This window comes from Lepisma saccharinum, chromosome 21, assembly GCF_977018435.1.
Source record: "Lepisma saccharinum chromosome 21, izLepSacc3.1, whole genome shotgun sequence".
Lineage (NCBI taxonomy): Eukaryota > Metazoa > Arthropoda > Insecta > Zygentoma > Lepismatidae > Lepisma > Lepisma saccharinum.
In genome coordinates this window covers 12,275,471-12,294,878 of record NC_139249.1, presented here as the reverse complement: position 1 = coordinate 12,294,878, position 19,408 = coordinate 12,275,471, and the positions used below count along the sequence as shown (strand labels likewise).

At 38.5% G+C, this 19,408-nt stretch overlaps 1 protein-coding gene across 1 annotated transcript in view; it reads right to left on the bottom strand.

The window, feature by feature from the left end:
* Positions 1-458: 458 nt before the first annotated feature.
* LOC146004031 (protein D2-like) overlaps positions 459-19,408 on the bottom strand; it is a 65,780-nt gene continuing 46,830 nt past the window's right edge. Inside the window, exons 3-4 of the mRNA XM_083142605.1 lie at positions 16,879-16,924; positions 459-826 (exon numbers count right to left, since the gene is read on the bottom strand). Coding sequence (XP_082998731.1) covers positions 636-826; positions 16,879-16,924 — 237 coding nt within the window. The 3' untranslated portion in view covers positions 459-635. The remainder of the gene's footprint in view (positions 827-16,878; positions 16,925-19,408) is intronic.

Below are 19,408 nucleotides of genomic sequence, written 5' to 3'. Positions count from 1 at the left end.
ACAAGTCGTCTATTGAGGCATACAAGTTGACTTTTGGAGTATACAAGTCGTCTATTGAGGCATACAAGTTGTCTTCTGAGGCATACAAGTTGTCTTCTGAGGTATACAAGTTGATTTCTGGAGTATACAAGTCGTTTATTGAGGCATACAAGTTGTCTTCTGGGGTATACAAGTCGTCGTCTGATGCATGCAAATGTCTGCTGGAATATAAAGATTGTCTGGTGAGAGCACACAAATCACTTCTGGGCATATAAGTCACCTTCTTGGTCATAAAAGTCGTCTGTTAGGGTATACAAGTCGTCTTCTGAAGCAGAAGGGTTGTCTTCTGGACAAGTCGCAACACTACCGCACATTGAAGATTTCCTACAGATAATTATGAGTCCTTAACATATTACTACAACATCTTAGCCTAAGTGAAAGAAGATAAGTAAACACTTATTCAAACTAGAAACACGCCATTTAACTCAGCAAGCTTTATTATCATCAACTCACGAACAGAAAGTTAAAAACACCAGTAAAGTAAATTGGCTTCAACGCAATGGACTTTAAAAAAGCAACAAGGAGCAAGAGCAACAGAGAGCAATAGCACCATAATTAATTTCAGTGATGAATCGTGAGGCTTCTTAACATCCACGTTACTCATACTGGGTCTTGAACTGGGTTCCTGCCTGCGGGCCGCAAAGCTGGTTGCTCTCGGCCCACGACCCAACATTGAACTTGCCTCGGCTTTGGGGAACGGAAATCTCCGAGGCTGCAGTCTGCTTGTAGATGACGCACATGTAGCGATGCTGGCCCGTGCCTTGAGGAGGTGTTGGTGGAGTGTACGCTGAAAGAGAAAGATGCCGAGTGAATGAGCGTCGTCAAAAACTATTGTAGGAGGATCAGGCCGCGCATTTTCCTTTTCCAGTCAACTTGTGAATGCTGTTTCATTTCTTGCTCTCTGATCGGCTGTTGGAAAGTTACGGTGCTGTGATTGTCAGAATGTCTTGTTTGCGCTGTACGTTAGGTTAGGTAAGGTTACATTAAAAAACAGCAAATTTGCGCTAAAAATAGAAAATAAGACATTCTCACAATCACAGCACCGTAACTTTCCAACAGCCAATCAGAGAGCAAGAAATGAAACAGCATTCACAAGTTGACTGGAAAAAATAAAATTCGCGATCAGGCCATTGAATAGTAAAAATAATAACAGCAATAATTATTATTATCACGATTATTATTATTATACAATGTTAAGCAGAGCTTTTTTCTAGTGATACGCAATGGTACGCAAAGCGGTACGCAACGATACAAAGAATGGTACGTAGCGGTACACAAGACCGTACACAACGGCAGAACAAGCCTTTATATAGGTGAGAATGGAGATATTAAGATTTTATTTTAACGGAAGAAATAAGTGTGTAATTATAAGGAAGCGCGATCATTTATGAACATACCACAATATTTAGAGTAGTTCTTATGATGAACACAATAACAACCAACTTGAAGATTACAGAATCTATCTTCCCAGAAAAAAGCACTGTTAATAACTATTATAAAGTAATAAAAAAACAATTTATCGCAAGGTATTCTTACTATTATTATATTCTTGCGTAAACTTTTCTACCCGATCCAACAGATGAGTGGCTATCCGGGACAACTGTTCTTGTTTCTCATTTTCATTTTCTTCTTACATTTTGTTCACTTATTGTACTAAAATTCATATTTATTCTATTTCATTCTAACACCATTAAGCCTTGTTTCCATGATATGAAAAACTCAATATGCTGATCAAGGCAGTAATTTATTTTATTAAAAATATAAACTAAACGTAACGTTTATGAGAAGCAGGATAGACTGGACATAAATAGAAGAAGGAAGAAAAGGGGCAGGGCAAAATTGGAAGACAACGAAAAAGAGGAAGAGAAAGAAAAAGAGAGGAGGTTTGTAATAAGGAGTATGGGGAAGACCACAAAAAAGATATGTACAGTGCTTAGGAAAGCGGGCATTAAAACTTACAGGAAGGGAGGGAGAAGCATCTTAAGAATAGCGAAGAATGCAAGCAAATCTATATAAACGAAATATCACAGTGTAGTTTGGCTGGCGCTTCTGCTTGCTTCCCCTCTCGCGTTTGGAATAGACCTTATGAGATTCGAATCCGGAACCCTGGCGTCGTAGCGCGATGTGCTAACCACTCCGCCACGGGGACCGGCATGGTGTGTGTATAAAATACACACCTACATATGTTTTTTATATTTTTGTAAAATATACCAACATATGAATGTCAAGGATAAAATGTATTACTACTTTTAAATTCGCCAAACTAAATTTAAACTAAATAAAATATTTATAATGTGTGTTTGTATGTATGTGTGTGTGTGTGTGCTCGGTGGAGCCACATAGTGGCTTGAATCCTACTTAAACTGTAGGTCCAGTCCTGAAGCGCTTGTGTGTTCAAAGTGGATTTTACAAAAACTTCCAGAAAATTGATCGCTAAGAATCGAAGAACAAAAACCTGATCCTCTTCAAAAGTATCGTTATGGTACCATGAAAATTTCTGGGTGGGGAAAGTAAATAAATGAATAAATAATAACCATGTTTTATTATAGTGTTGTGAGCAGAATTACCACCACACACATCAATTCAGCAACGGAAAGTCATGCTTTGTTCTGCTCATAGTAGAGTTAAGATAGTATGCAACCAGTACATTTACGGTGTGCTGTGGGTTGTCAATCTACAAGGGTGCAGAGTGAAGATGTACCAGTTAAAAAGTTTATTATAAATTTTTGCTCACTGTCGTTTCAGAAAATATGAATTCAATCGTCCGAATCCCATTTTTTTAATACATGACTGTTCATCGATTTGTTTGTATATATGTGTGTAATTCATTGGAGACATTAACGAAAAATTAGACAAGGATTACAATTTTCATATGATCCTATGGTATATGAAGGGACGTTTTCCATCTCTGTAAACGCACTTGTGGACCTCCAGTGTTGCCAGCATAGATTAAATAACCCCAGATGTGGCCTTCTTTACCTCTTACCTACACAATAACCTTGAGTGATTAACTGATTTGGTTCACTTTACTTCGCTTCTCTGGCTAATCGCTGAGATGAGGATGAGTGATGATATGATGAAATTGATGAAGGGACACTTGCAAAACACCCATGCCGAGGCCGGGATTCGAACCAGAGACCCCTGGCGTCGTAGCGCGCTGTGCTAACCACTCCGACCAGGAGGTCGGTTCAAGTAAATTGAGCTTTAAACATTTTATGCAGTTGAATATCAAATTGTTTTGCGTACAGGTAGGCACGGGGAAGGGGAAGTGAAAATTATTTCATTATTGCAGATGCTTTTCCCGTACCTAGATCTGCAGAAACGTTAAATAGGTTGACCAAGGTGAAAGGAAGTTTATCTTAGAACATGATTTCTTCAGAAATGTTGTGCGTAAATACATTTCCCCCGAAACGCAACCGTTAATAACACACTGGACCGTTTGAAATGTCAACGTACAATAGTAGGAACAGTCTCCATTGTCTAGAAATATCATTGGTCCAAATTCACCTCAAGATAATGGTGAAACGAAGATTGAATTGCAATAGGTCATGGTATGAAACTAGAGGGGGGGGGGGAAACTGTTATTTTGTTCTTAGAAAAATCTGATAAGTCGGAAAAACGTTTGACGTGAAACACTTAATGAAATGAAACCAATAACTATAGCGTGGTCAGTGGAATTACTTGATTGGCAACATGGGGTGAAAATGCGTCTCTTCTCCTCCGTACACTACTCGCTGTGAAGAGGACGTACAATATGGTTTTCTCATAAATCCACAACGGAAATACTTCGAAATCTAGGCAAGATATAACTGTACAAATACACAATATGAGTGCCCACTTGTTTGTAACCACGCATATGTTGGTGTATAGGACAGAAAAATCGTTCCGAACAAAAAGACTCATACGCAGGGTACGGACTTGTATGTTCACATGGGATCCGCGGTGATATAGTCGGTATGGCGTCTGACTGCCAGGCGGGAGACCTGGGTTCGATTCCCGGGATACACCTAAGTTCGGAAACCCTTAAAGCGTCTCTGGAGCTCACCCAGCCTTGGATACCTGGGGGTAAAGGCGACCGGAGCGTGGTGATGATTACATCACCTCCAAAATGGTCGAGCTCGAGAATGTGTGTGACCCTAAAAATGCCTTCATGGCACGGTGCTATATGCACGGAGAACTTAACTTCCTTATCTAGTGACACGTTCTAAGCACAATTACTTCACGCGTCGTATTATTTTACTATTAATATTAACTTAATAATACTCAGCGGTGAACGATGAGACTCGGTGAAGTACACAGACTCCTCTCAGGTACAGGGATAGTGTTAGGCAAAGACAATATTCACAGCACAGAGAAATAAAACCACATTACTGCCGTATGTATAAACTGAAAAGTTTTATTCTTTATTTATTGCAATTATAATGCAACTATACTTGAGACGAAGGCGAGGATTTCGCTTTGTCGATGAATTGACTCAATTAAAACGCATAAAACTCAATGCGTGGCTATCGGCAAGCCTATGATCACATAGACCTAGCTTGCGCCCCGAACTACCACACCAAGAGATATGCAATGATAACTGAGCCAATATTTGCTCTTTAGCCTTTTATTTCCAAATTAATCTTTAGGCTAACTTTATTATTTGACGTAGAATGGTTGCAGTATTGTGCATATCATCAATGCATGGCTATCGGCGTACCTATGTTCACATAGGCCTAGCTTGCGCCCCGAACTACCATACCAAGATGTATGCACAACACCGAGGAGTTCTTTTTAAGTTTTAAAAGCTTCGTCGATCCGTGGCGAAAAAGTGTGATGATTCTTACGCGATATCCTCGCTTTTATACTATTTTTGAGAACACAGATTAAAGTACAGATGAATCACTCACTATCTACAAAAGGATACTACAACAAAACTGACATCTATACATGTTTAGAAATACAAATTCGTATAGTGAACTCTCGCAAACATGAAGATACATTAATTACCCATAATGTAGCATAAAATACAATAAACATTAAAAAAAAGATATACATTACTAATAAGGCTATTACTAACGATATTAATCGTTTGTATGATAAATATAATGAAGCATGTGAAGAACTTAAGTTAGCACAACAAAAGTTCCAAGGAAAAGGTTCGGGTTGGTCACTTTGTGATACAAACCATAAACTTGAGTTGAAAATAGCAAGATGTTACCTAGTTGGGGGATCTAGTTATATTTATTTACCTGACCACATTAAAGACAAAAATGCTGTAATAAATATTCAAAATAAAGATAATAAATGTTTCTTTAGTGTCTCCAGCATCTAACAATAAATATCGTACCTCTAATTACAATTATCCTGAGTATATAGCAGAGTTTAAAAAACCTATGTCAGGCATAAAATATCCAATAGATATCTCAGATATTAGTAAATTTGAAAAACAATATAAAGAATCAACAAATAGCTGTGCAAGTTTATGGTACTGATGAAGAAGATATTTGTGTACTGCGCCACTATCCAGCAGCAGATGGTACACGTGTTATACATTTATTATATGTTACAGAGAGAAACAAGAAACACTATTGTCTCATACAGGATCTAGGACGATTGGTACATAGTCAAGTAACATCAGATCATGGTAAAATAACAATATGTGATCGATGCTTTACAAAATTTGATGGAAAATATGGGAAAACACGTGAAGAGAAATTAAAGGAACATATTAAATATTGTTCTCTCCACCCTCCTGGGGCTTATGATTTTTCATCTAAAAATATAAAATTTAGTAATTACAAATCATTGGTAAAACATCCATTTGCAATCTATGCTGATTTTGAAACAATACAAGAAACAATAGCAACATGTTTTCCAGATTCGAATGCAACAAGTACAACACATACAGCTAAACATAAAGCATGTGGCTTTGCACTAAAATTAGTAAAAACATATTAACAAAATACTCCAGAAGAACTATATTTTTATCGAGGTGAAGATGCAGCTGAAAAATTTATTCAAAAACTTCGAGAGTGGGGAGAAAAATATGGTCCAATTTTACAAGATGATGAAAAATCAATGAACGATTTTACACCACAACAACAACAGGAACATGATAATAGTTTAAGTTGTAAATACTGTAATAAATATTTTATTTCTGATAGTGAAAAAAATAAACACCACAACCATTTTAATGGAGAATATATCCATACAATTTGTAATTGATGTAATTTGCAAATAAAGAAACCTAGCTTCATTCCAATATTTATTCACAATTTGCAAAATTTTGATGCACATTTATTTATCAAAGAATTAGGATATGATACAGAGAATATCAATATTATACCACGCAGTAAAGATAAATATATTGCAATAGAAAAAACTATCAAATTAGAAAAAGGAAAGAAAGAAGGAAAAAAAGTTGATCTTAGATTCCTGGATTCATATCAGTTTCTTTCTAGCAGTTTAGCTACTCTGGTAAGTCAATTAACCAACGAGGAATTTGTTCATACAAAAGAATATTTTGGTGAGGATAAGATAGAATTGCTGAAAAGAAAAGGGGTCTACCCATATGATTACATGGACAATTTTGAAAAATTCAATGACACACAGTTACCATCGATAGATAAATTTTATAACAAACTTGATGATAAAGAATGTAGCGAGGAAGATTATCAATATAGCACAGAGAATCTGGAAAATACTAAATTGCAAAACAATGGGGGATTACCATGACAACTACTTGATTTTGGATACTCTCCAGTTGGCTGATGTATTCGAAAGTTTTCGAGAACGTTGTTTTAAATTATATGAACTAGATCCTGTATTCAGGTATACAACACTCGGTTTATCCTGGCAGGCCATGCTTTTAAATACTAAAGTTGAAATTGGTCTCATCAATAAAATTGACCAATTTATGTTTGCTGAATCTGCTAAACGTGGTGGTATAGTGCAGTGTCCTTTAAGACATGCAAAAGCTAACAATTAATATTTACCTAACTATGATCCTAACAAACCATCTAAATACATATTTTATGTTGATATGAACAATTTAAATGGTTATGCGATGACTCAATCACTGCCAATCGGTAATTACGAATGGATGAGCAAGAAAGAACTTGAAGATAGGGATTTCCTAAAAATTGGTCTAAAGATCATCCAAAAGGTTGTTTTTTGGAAGTTGATTTATAATATCCATCTGATCTCCATGACTATCACCACGGATTAGCTATGGCACCAGTTTCTCAGAAGGTCCCAAGTACAGAGGAAACAAAATTAATATTATCATTTGAGAACAAAACAAATTATGTGCTTCACTATCGACTGTTGCAATATTACTTGGAGCAAGGTATGAAACTTACCAAAGTCCATCAGGGGTTAAAATTTGACCAAGAAAAATGGTTAAAATCTTATATTGTGAAAAATACAAACAATCGAATACAAACAAATTCGAAAGTTGAAAAAAATATTTTTAAATTAATGATTATCTCTATATTTGTTTATAAATTAATTATAATAGTGGGCTAATAAAATTATTTATTGGACTTTTTATGATTAATAAGTAGAACCTATTTATTAAATAATATAAAGTACTTCAGTATCGCTTTTAATTTTATTTAATTTTCCATATATTATTTTAAAAACGCATCACAAGGAACTTTTTTTACCCTTAAATCCAATTTGTTGAAGCAAATATTAATGGGAAGGAAGATTTCAGGGTGGGTACTTCTGCCAATAAACTATTCTTGGAAATTGTCTCAATTTTTTTTCTTTTCTAAAAAGGTTATATGAATTGCACGTACACCTCTTGAAATCTAGGATTTACAGCAATGCGTTATATTAATCCAGTGTTTTTTCGTGTTTTATGGTGCCCTCTGTTATCTGCTTTTTAGTTACATGCAATTACCGTATTTATGCATCTTTCATCTACAAGTTTACAGGGCATAGCATAATGAGTAACTAAATTTTAAAGTAAGTTTAAGTAACTGGCTCGAGTGGACAGATCCAAATGTTAGAGGACAAGTAGGTAGAACCATGCGCAAAAGTTTGCTGTTTCATATCTGTAATTCGTTTGTTTACTATCACTCTCTCTCTTTTTTTTTCTTTTTTACGACGATGGCGATACTTCACTTGAAACTTGAATACTCTATCAGCAGCAAACGATTTTCACGGAACCTGCTTCCTCGTCTGCGTTCCGCTTGCAGCCGTCTCCCCTGTTTGGCCACTGGACTCGTCCATTTAGCGCATGCGTCCATGGTCACAATTAATACAGATCGACTATACATACTGCTCTATTCATTTCGTACATACACTTTTTCTACACGATACGAATTCTTATGTACGTAAGTACATATCCTGAAGACATCCTCAATATTTTTGAGCAGGGAACGGATTTTTATATACCAAAATACTATTAGATATGTAAATATATACGAGGCGTATTTTTAAAGTAAGTACCGTTTTGAATTTCCGCCGCTGCAGCGCTGCGGTCGGTGTCCCGTCCATGCGCACTGTGTACCTACATCTGTTGGCAAGCCACAGACGCCATTGCGGCAACAATCGATCGTGTATACATTTGCTTTTGCGTATATAAAATGCCTCCGCCGATTGAGAATCCCGCCGACTGTGAAATACGCGCTGTTATTCGTTTTCTTAGTGCTTAAGGCGTGAAAGCAGTTGAAATTCACCGTCAGATTTGTGAAGTGTACGGACAAAACATTATGAGTGATGGAATGGTACGCAAATGGGTAAGAGCTTTCAAAGATGGCCGAAAGAATGTTCATGACGAGGAACGGAGTGGGCGACCCTCAGTGATCACTGTCGATTTGGTGCAGAAAGTCGACGAAAAAGTGAAAGAGAACAGACGCTTCACGGTTTCTTCGTTATCAGAGGAGTTCCCTGAAGTTTCAAGAAGTGTTATCTACGAAATTGTTACCGAACGCTTAACCTATCGAAAATTGTGCTCACGATGGGTACCAAAAATGTTAACTGAGGCGCACAAAAGCAAACGTTTAGGTAGCGCCTTGACTTTTCTTGTCAAGATCTCATCGCATCATTTGGCTGGGAACAATTTGATCATCCTCCATACAGCCCCGATCTAGCGCCCAGTGACTACCACGTGTTTCTGCAACTGTAGAAGCATCTCGGAGGTCAGCACCACGATGACGACGATAGCCTCAAAACGGCCGTGTTGCAGTAGCTGTCAACTCAGGCGGCAAACTTCTATGACGACGGAATACAAAAGCTTGTTGTTCGATATGATAAGTGCCTTAATATTGGTGGCAATTATGTGGAAAAGTAGATAGAGGGGTGGTCTTTCATGTAACAATAAAATTGTTACAAAAAGTTTACTTTTTTTGTACATATCAAAACGGTACTTACTTCAAAAATACGCCTCGTATTTATTTATTTTAATCAAAATATGGAAGTAAATATTGTCTTACAATTGTGGAAAATGGCATAATTAATGACATAATTAATGACATAATTATTTTTTATACTATAAAAGTGGTAAAAATTGGATTTTTTGGATCTTTCCCCCTTGGAAAATTAGCTAAAATCAGGGTAAAATAAATAAATAGCAAATAAATGTTTACAAACGAAGATATTCCCCTACTCAAGCTCAAGCTTTCGCTGTTAAATCCACTGCATATTTTAAATACACTCCCACTAATGCATGCGATATTGAACGCAGTTTCAGTCAAGCAAATCTGTCTTAAGAGACAACAAGAGGAGACAAACATTTCATTACCTAAAATGAAGTTTGGTAATCCATTGCTTTGGTAACAGAAAATAAAGCACATTTTATATTTGAATCTTGCATTATAATTAATGTCATGTAAGCCTAAAGCATTATATTTATCTAGGAGAGGCGCTTGCTTAATGAAAATAGCCATTTTCCACAATTGTAAGACAATATTTACTTCCATATTTTGATTAAAATAAATAAATACGAGGCGTATTTTTGAAGTAAGTACCGTTTTGATATGTACAAAAAAAGTAAACTTTTTGTAACAATTTTATTGTTACATGAAAGACCACCCCTCTATCTACTTTTCCACATAATTGCCACCAATATTAAGGCACTTATCATATCGAACAACAAGCTTTTGTATTCCGTCGTCATAGAAGTTTGCCGCCTGAGTTGACAGCTACTGCAACACGGCCGTTTTGAGGCTATCGTCGTCATCGTGGTGCTGACCTCCGAGATGCTTCTACAGTTGCAGAAACACGTGGTAGTCACTGGGCGCTAGATCGGGGCTGTATGGAGGATGATCAAATTGTTCCCAGCCAAATGATGCGATGAGATCTTGACAAGAAAAGTCAAGGCGCTACCTAAACGTTTGCTTTTGTGCGCCTCAGTTAACATTTTTGGTACCCATCGTGAGCACAATTTTCGATAGGTTAAGCGTTCGGTAACAATTTCGTAGATAACACTTCTTGAAACTTCAGGGAACTCCTCTGATAACGAAGAAACCGTGAAGCGTCTGTTCTCTTTCACTTTTTCGTCGACTTTCTGCACCAAATCGACAGTGATCACTGAGGGTCGCCCACTCCGTTCCTCGTCATGAACATTCTTTCGGCCATCTTTGAAAGCTCTTACCCATTTGCGTACCATTCCATCACTCATAATGTTTTGTCCGTACACTTCACAAATCTGACGGTGAATTTCAACTGCTTTCACGCCTTAAGCACTAAGAAAACGAATAACAGCGCGTATTTCACAGTCGGCGGGATTCTCAATCGGCGGAGGCATTTTATATACGCAAAAGCAAATGTATACACGATCGATTGTTGCCGCAATGGCGTCTGTGGCTTGCCAACAGATGTAGGTACACAGTGCGCATGGACGGGACACCGACCGCAGCGCTGCAGCGGCGGAAATTCAAAACGGTACTTACTTTAAAAATACGCCTCGTATATATTTACATATCTAATAGTATTTTGGTATATATAAATCCGTTCCCTGCTCATAAATATTGAGGATGTCTTTAGGATATGTACGTACTTACGTTCATAAGAATTCGTATCGTGTAGAAAAAGTGTATGTACGAAATGAATAGAGCAGTATGTATAGTCGATCTGTATTAATTGTGACCATGGACGCATGCGCTAAATGGACGAGTCCAGTGGCCAAACAGGGGAGACGGCTGCAAGCGGAACGCAGACGAGGAAGCAGGTTCCGTGAAAATCGTTTGCTGCTGATAGAGTATTCAAGTTTCAAGTGAAGTATCGCCATCGTCGTAAAAAAGAAAAAAAAAGAGAGAGAGTGATAGTAAACAAACGAATTACAGATATGAAACAGCAAACTTTTGCGCATGGTTCTACCTACTTGTCCTCTAACATTTGGATCTGTCCACTCGAGCCAGTTACTTAAACTTACTTTAAAATTTAGTTACTCATTATGCTATGCCCTGTAAACTTGTAGATGAAAGATGCATAAATACGGTAATTGCATGTAACTAAAAAGTAGATAACAGAGAGCACCATAAAACAAGAAAAAACACTGGATGAATATAACGCATTGCTGTATATCCTAGATTTCAAGAGGTGTAAGTGCAATTCAAATAACCTTTTTAGAAAAGAAAAAAATGCAGACAATTTCCAAGAAAAGTTTATTAGCAGAAGTACTCACCCTGAAATCTTCCTTCCCATTAGTATTTGCTTCAACAAATTAGATTTAAGGGTAAAAAAAGAGGGTAAAACTATCAAAGCTGGGAATTGTCTGAAACTCGTTTATTCTGTAATTGTTGACATTCGTACTTACTTATTCTGCATTGTGAAAGATTGTTTAACAAGTGATTTCGCTTTTTTTTAACTCGCTTCCTGAACACGCAAAATGTCGGGCAAATGTTGACTAGCGTTGTGTTTCAAACTGCAAAGCAGTGTTTCAACCTTCTTAACAGAAAAATTACCGCATAGCCCCGAAAACTATTCCCGCATAGCCCCAAAAACCATTCACGCATAGCCCCAAAAATCATTCGGGATAGTATGACCATCCACGAATAACCCCAAAAACCATTCCCGAATAGCCCCAAAAACCATTCACGATAGCCCCACGCACCATCACGGTAAGGTTAGGTTAGGTTGCTTTAGGTTGGGCAATATAGTGAAAAAACTGCGTGTTTGGAAACACTTACCGGGGATTACGTCATCAGATGCTCGCAACATCCGGTTCAAGTACATGGCTGGAAATGCAAGCAACAGCTTTCGTGCATCGGACGGACATTATTATAGAAAAATACATGAATTAGCGGCCAAATACATTGAAAAATGCGAGAAAACACTTCTACGACCTTCCGAAATTACACAGAAACTCAATTCCGTAAGTAAATTTGAAGAAATCTGTTTACCGGCTTTGATAGTTTTACCAAAAAGAGTACTTAGTGATATATCTGTCAATTGATATATTAAAAATTAGGAGGAGTAAACACACTCGATTGTTTTGTTGATGGATAACCTTCAGCTTCATAAACACACGAAGAGACTGAATATTCGTAGCATGAAGGGAGAAAAGGGCTTTCTTTCACTTCATCGGAAGCTACAAAAGGGGGTTAAGGAATAATGACTGAAGGCAACAGAAGCGAATGGGTTTTTGGCCTTCCTTTTCAGCAGATTGTTACATTTTATTCTTATCATTTTCAACAGAGCCTGCACCGGTAAAAATCATATATTTCTGCCAAGAATTCCCCGGCCCTAGCTTGCAACGAAGAATGGAAAATGAGCATCAGATCCAGCCAAGCTTGGTAAGGGACATATTTATAAATTGCACTCAAGGTTAGAGGATATTACAGAGTTTTCATTCTGACGAACGATTCCAGGAACCCGATCTGTTCCCATTGCGCTCTTCTCGCAAGACTTCGGCTGATTTACAGGAAGGCCTCAACTTCCTCCTTACCCTCTGAAACTTCAACTATCTCCTTGCCTTCTGCAACTTCAACTTCTCCCTAGCACCTTGCAACTTCAACTGTCCCTTGCCCTCTGCGACTTCAACTGTCCTTTGCGCTCTGCAACTTCCTGTCCATTGCCCTTTCCAACTTCAACTGTCCCTTGCCCTCTGCATCTTCAACTGTCCCTTGCCCTCTGCATCTTCAACTGTCCCTTTCCCTCTGCAACTTCAACTGTCCCTTTCTCTCTGCAACTTCAACTGCCTCTTGCCCTTTTCAACTTCAACTATCTCTTGTCCCTTAAAACTTCAACTTATTTCTTGTCCTTTGCAATTTTAACTTCATCCTTGCCCTCTGTAACATTAACTTCACTCTTGCCCTCTGTACTTCAACTTCCTCCTTGTCCTCTGCAATTTCAACCTCCTCCTCACCCTCTGCAACTTCGACTTCATTCTTGCCCTAAGCCACTTCAACTACCTCCTTCTCCTGTGCAACTTCAACTTTCCTTTCTGTTCTTAGAGGCCGACTCAGTTTGCAGGAGCAAAAACACAACAAAATCCCGCAGATCTCAGGGAAAGAATCAAGGGGCTCTTATATAGAGACGTCGTGTACAGTATATACATTTTATTTACACTGTATATACACATTATTTTCTACTCCTCTCTTGACAGTACGACGCACGTTTAATTCTGCACTCTTGGTCCCGTTTACCTGCGGTGCCCACTGCCGGGACTCTAACCTGGTATACAAGAAAAGTTGCCGCGCACACTTCCGTTAGGTAGCCGGGACGCGAACCCGTCACACTGGCTTTGTCCACAGTCGCAACTTGTCAGAGCATTGCTGCGCCCGCGTCTGGGCTAATCGCACGATGTGTCATTTGAGTGACACTTCAAATGCACATTGTCTCGCACGACGACCAGCTGGCACTGTTCCTCCGGGCAACTCGAATATCACTAGCGTACTGCTGCACCGAATTAATGCACTACGAACTGTTCTGGACGAAGTCTTCTCCAACACTTGCAATGAACTGTCGTGCCCGAACCCTTCCAAGGAACTGTCCTCTACGACTGTCTGTTCTCTCGTTAACGAAAACTTCCCCTCGCGGGCTCCGTTACTTCCCAAAATACCCACATGAAGGGGCAAGCTCTGATTGGTCCTTTCCATTTGAACCGCGGGGTCATGCAGGCCAAGGTTCAAGAAACTGCTACCGACATACCCAACCTGATGAACGTTATCTGAGAAGAGGAATCTATTTTGGCTGAAAAACAGCAAGCGGCTGCCGCCAAGCACGGTAGGTGGTGATGAACGTTTGGGTCGAAATAGCCACTACTATTGTTCTGGAAAGGTGGGAGATGACGGGCAGAAGATTAACCCTTTTGGAAGGAAGATGTGGAATTTAGGTCAGATCTGGAGACAAGAATCTGCTTCGTTCCCACGAGAAGTAGAGTTTCCTTAAACGGGGATATGAGCTATATGCATTTTTGCGTATACATTAACAGAATTAGTAATATATATTAGTGGTAATATGTACGGTTCCGAGTTCCACCTATATAAAATCTAATTTAGATGACCCCTCAACCCCTGCATTAGTGTGCACGATCGTCTACAAATATAGGTTGTTGTCCGATCCCGCGAAGTAAACACTCAATTACGTCACGAGGGTCGTGCAGTAATAATCGCAGTAGCTTAACCGCCACCCACGCCGCTCACAAGATTGGATGTACTGGGTTCGCTCCCCGGAGACGGAGCCTTCTTCCCTATCAGACGTCCTCCCCGACCGAACAATGGCGTGACCTCATTGGCTGTAACCGAATCTTCCAAATCAAACTCCAGCCGAGCGCTGCAGCGTTTGTTAATCCGGAGTAATCACCAGGTGCACAAGATGTGCCTGGAACTGGAGCTTTCAACCCCGTCAAACATTCTTTGCGCTAAGTAAACTGGGATGCGTTTTCTTGCACTTCTCGACGTCCTCTCCCGTGGACAACTGCGCAAAAGCACGTATGCACCACGGATAACTGGTGATAAATCAAAACCCCTTCATTTCACGCACTAACGCATGAGGAGTTGACAAATGAAACTGTACCTCGACGCAATGCGCATGACTCTCTCTCAATAACTAAGGACAGAAAGAAATACGAGTTTTAGTGATTGATTGATTGATTCATTTAGTTTATTTTACTTCGCGTTTTGTGCCTCTTGGCTAATTTGCGAAGATGGGGATGAGTGATGAAATTGATGAATGGACATTCACAAACAGCCAAGCCCGAGCGGGATTCGAACCCGGTACCCTTGGCGACGCAGCGCGATGTGCTAACCACTCGGCCACAGGGTCGGGCTCGAGTTTTAGTGAAAATGATACAGGGTAATTTAAAGTGATTCATCTGATTTCAATCTCTAATGAGATCCTTCAGTATCACGAGAGAATCCCAAAAGAAATTCTAGAGAAAACCACAAAACAATTCAAGATAAAATAAAATAAACAATTCAACAGAAAACAACGAGCAATTCAATAGAGAACTAAAGATAATTCTAGAGAAAACTACAAAACATTTCAAATGAAAACTACAAAACAATTCAAGGAAAAAATATCATACAATTCAATAGAAAAGTAAAATCAATTCAAGAGAAAACAAAAAAAACATTCATGAGAAAACTACAGACCAATTCAAGAGATAATAAAAAATAATTCAAGAGAAAATAGAAAACAATTAAAGAAAAAACTACAAAACAATTCAAGATAAAATAAAAAAAGCAATTCAAGAGAAAACAAGAAACAATTCAAGAGAAAATAAAATACAATTGAGCAGAATACTACAAAACAATTCAAGAGAAAACAAAAAAAAAACAGTTCAAAAGAAAACTACAAAACAATTCAAGAGAAACAAAAAATAATTCAAGAGAAAACAAAAAGCAATTCAAGAGAAAACAAAAAGCAATTAAAGAGAAAACTACAAAACAATTCAAGAGAAAACTACAAAACAATTCAAGAGAAAACTACAAAACAATTCAAGATAAAATTAAAATACAATCCAAGAGAGAACTACAAAACAATTCAAGAGAAACAAAAAATAATTCAAGAGAAATCAAAAAGCAATTCAAGGGAAAACTACAAAACAATTCAAGATAAAATAAAAAAAACAATTAAAGAGAAAACTACAAAACAATTCAAGAGAAAATTACAAAACAATTCAAGAGAAAATAAAAAAGCAATTCAAGAGAAAATTACAAAGCGATTGAAGAAAAACAAAAATAATTGAAGAGAAAACAAAAAGCAATTCAAGATAAAACAAAAAGCAATTCAAGAGAAAAGTACAAAACAATTCAAGAGAAAATTACAAAACAGTTCAAGAGAGAACAAAAAACAAATAAAGAGAAAACAATTCAACAGGAAAGTTAAAATGATTCTAGTAAAAACTAAATACAATTCTGGTGAAAACTCAAAATGATTTTACAGGAAACTAAAAACAATTCAATGTAAAGGTTTGATCCGACTAATTATTTGAAAATAATTTATTAAAGAAATCGCAAACATGTATCAAACTGTTCTCTGTTTCTTCATACAGTTGCAGTTTTCTCTCTCTGTATGAAGTATAGTATGCTCGAGTTACTAGTGAAAATAATACCCCTTACCCCAGGCCTTTCTTTGAAAGGATTTGTGTTATATTCATGAGAAGATGGTAAAGCACAGACTATCTTCATGGAGGACAGCGTCAATGTCACAAAAATAATGGGGGAAGGATTGACATAAATGATAATATTTATGCATAACATAGATGCTTTTTGAGAAATTTAAATAAAGGGGAAGAAATCTCCTCCAGAACAAATATATTAATTTATCATAACTAAACTGTCATCACCCCCAAAGTTATCCCCTTTGGGAACTCCTCGGCACCTATATTAATTGGTGAGAAATTTCACTTATTACAGTTATTATAATTGTTGAAGCATGGCTTATAAAACGTCTACTTACATGTAATAACGGTTCCCGCATTATTTCCAACAGCCAGGTCAGAACCCTGAAAAATAATTAAAATGCATTAAATGTAGAAAAGGAAGTTCACTGGACGATAAATATAAAATGAAATAATTTCTAGAGGTTAGTTTCGCTTGTCCTGTGTCGCTTGTCGCTTCGGTCTTAAATCTCTCCTAGTCAAGAAAGCCACGTTAGAAGGAAGCAGAGGGAAGATACACGAGATTGCAGAAATATACATACAGCACACAAATCACTACACGAAAATTGGGCAAAATAAGATTCTTTAATAAGGCATAAACGATTAGGATTAAACTACGAAGTGGCAACAGTGTTTACGCAAGCTCTGCTTCTCATTCGCTCGCCGTCAAGCAGACAACATTTTCCTCTTTTCCGATTGGCACAGAAACTGTCGAGCGATCGCTGGCGCGGGAAAGACACAGATTGGCTAAGCCCACGTGGGTCAAGCAGCCAATCGCATTACCATCAACTGCTAAGGCGCCATGTGATAGGCGCGCTCAATACAAACCTGGCATTTTTGGCGGGAAGAGTTCCACAGGGACTATAGCTTCCACTGATCGGGATTAGCAACATCTAAACAAAGCCACATGGTGCCAACGCATTCCTGAAGAATCAATGCAGAGTCTTTTTGAAATCAAGGTTGCAATCTGCGCAGAAAAGAAAGGTTGCAGTTCCAAGACGCCAAATAGGCAGATTTCGTTCGCACGCGGTCGTTATTCACCCAAGGCCCTACTGTGACTAACGGAAGGAACGTTCTGGAGCCTGGAGGCTTGGCTCTAAGAAGCGTTTATTTCGAGTCTCTCTAGTGATTCACGCTCTCGACGGAATGAGCCTGGTCAGGTCTGTGTATCTAATAGTCACGCGGCCTCCTCGCCGAAACATAAACAAAACCTTTCGCCAAGGATTCTAGCTTCGTACCCCTTCCCCTTCCCGTGTCCTCATGCAGATATTTCTCTCTGGAAGATTCCGCGGATAAAGAAACGCGTGACGTAACGTGAGAGTCGCTGAAAGGAGCCTGAGAGGTAAAAGGGGATGTTAGCGCTTGCTTCTGATATGTTCGATGTAACTTTCGGACTTCATTTTCTTTGTTATTCTTGTCGCACTTAATCCGTTAATGATCTTTATGCTCGCTTATTGTTGTATCTCTTTCGTATACATTCTCCTTCCCTCTGTGTCCTCTCTCGTTCTCTCTCTTTGACATTCTTTGTATGATTCTCTCTCTCTGATTTCTTCTTTCTCCGCTTCTCTCTCATCTCTGTCATTTTCTCTCCCTCCCTCTGTGTCCTCTCTCGTTCTCTCTCTTTGACATTCTTTGTATGATTCTCTCTCTCTGATTTCTTCTTTCTCCGCTTCTCTCTCATCTCTGTCATTTTCTCTCCCTCCCTCTCTATTATCCTCTTCTTCCCTCTCCCTCTCTCTCTCTCTCTTTCTCTCTCTACCTATCTCTCGCTCTCTCACTCTCTCTCTGCTTTCCTGTTTCTCTATTTACGTCTCTTTCTCTGTGTGTTCTTCTTTCTTTCTCTGGTTTCGTCTCACTCTATCTGCTTTTTCTTTCTTTCTTCCTCTGCTTTCCTTTATTTCCCTTGGTCTGTCTCTCTCTATTTTCCATCTCTTTCTCTGATTTCCTCTCTCTCTCTCTCTCTCTCTCTCTCTCTCTCTGCTTTCCTCTATTTTCGTCGCTCTCTCTCTCGTTTTCTTCTCTTTCTCTATTTCCTTTCTTTCTCTCCTACCCCTCTCTCTGCTTTCTCCTCTTTCTGTTTCTCTCTCTCTTATTTGCAGTCAGCATTATTCTACTTTATTAGAGTTCGTTTCTAAGCCCACTTTATACACAGATAGGCTAATAAGGACGGGACTGTACCTATCGTTTAAAATTGGAAGCCGAACCAACACGTGCCTCCAATGGACATCAAACCCAGGATCCCTTAATTACAGGGCGACGACGGTACCACTACGCTAGTGTGCAGAGCGCTCACAAGCCTACACAAATGCAAGCGAGTTACCCAGATAGCATTGCACCGTTATTTCTATCATGATTAGGGAGCGGAAGTTGATGAAATGTCATCTTTTTTCTGACATCTCGGACACGATGCCCATTAAATATTCACAATATTACACTTCGTCTAGAACCCAAAAAAGGTAATTTTAATGTGCATTTTTTTTTTTTGCCAATATTCAAGTTTTAGGTCATTTCCCCAGATTTTCGGCATTTTTCTGTTATTTTTCGCAATATTCGGTGTATTGTTTCGTCATAATAATTTGTCTCTTCTTTCATTTTGGTAATATTCTTGAGTCTTTTCACCAAGGTGAACACAGGCCTGTATATATCTCGGAGGATTGCAACTTACGAGCAAAGGAAATGCTGAACTGGTGACAGTCTTTGTTGTGTCGGGGGAAACAACCAGGTGTCCATCTGGGGCAACTCAGATTTAAGATCAGATAAGTAGAGGCAGGAAATACCCCTGGCCAGACGGGTATCATGTGGTATCATTTGGTGCCTTTTTTTCTTTTT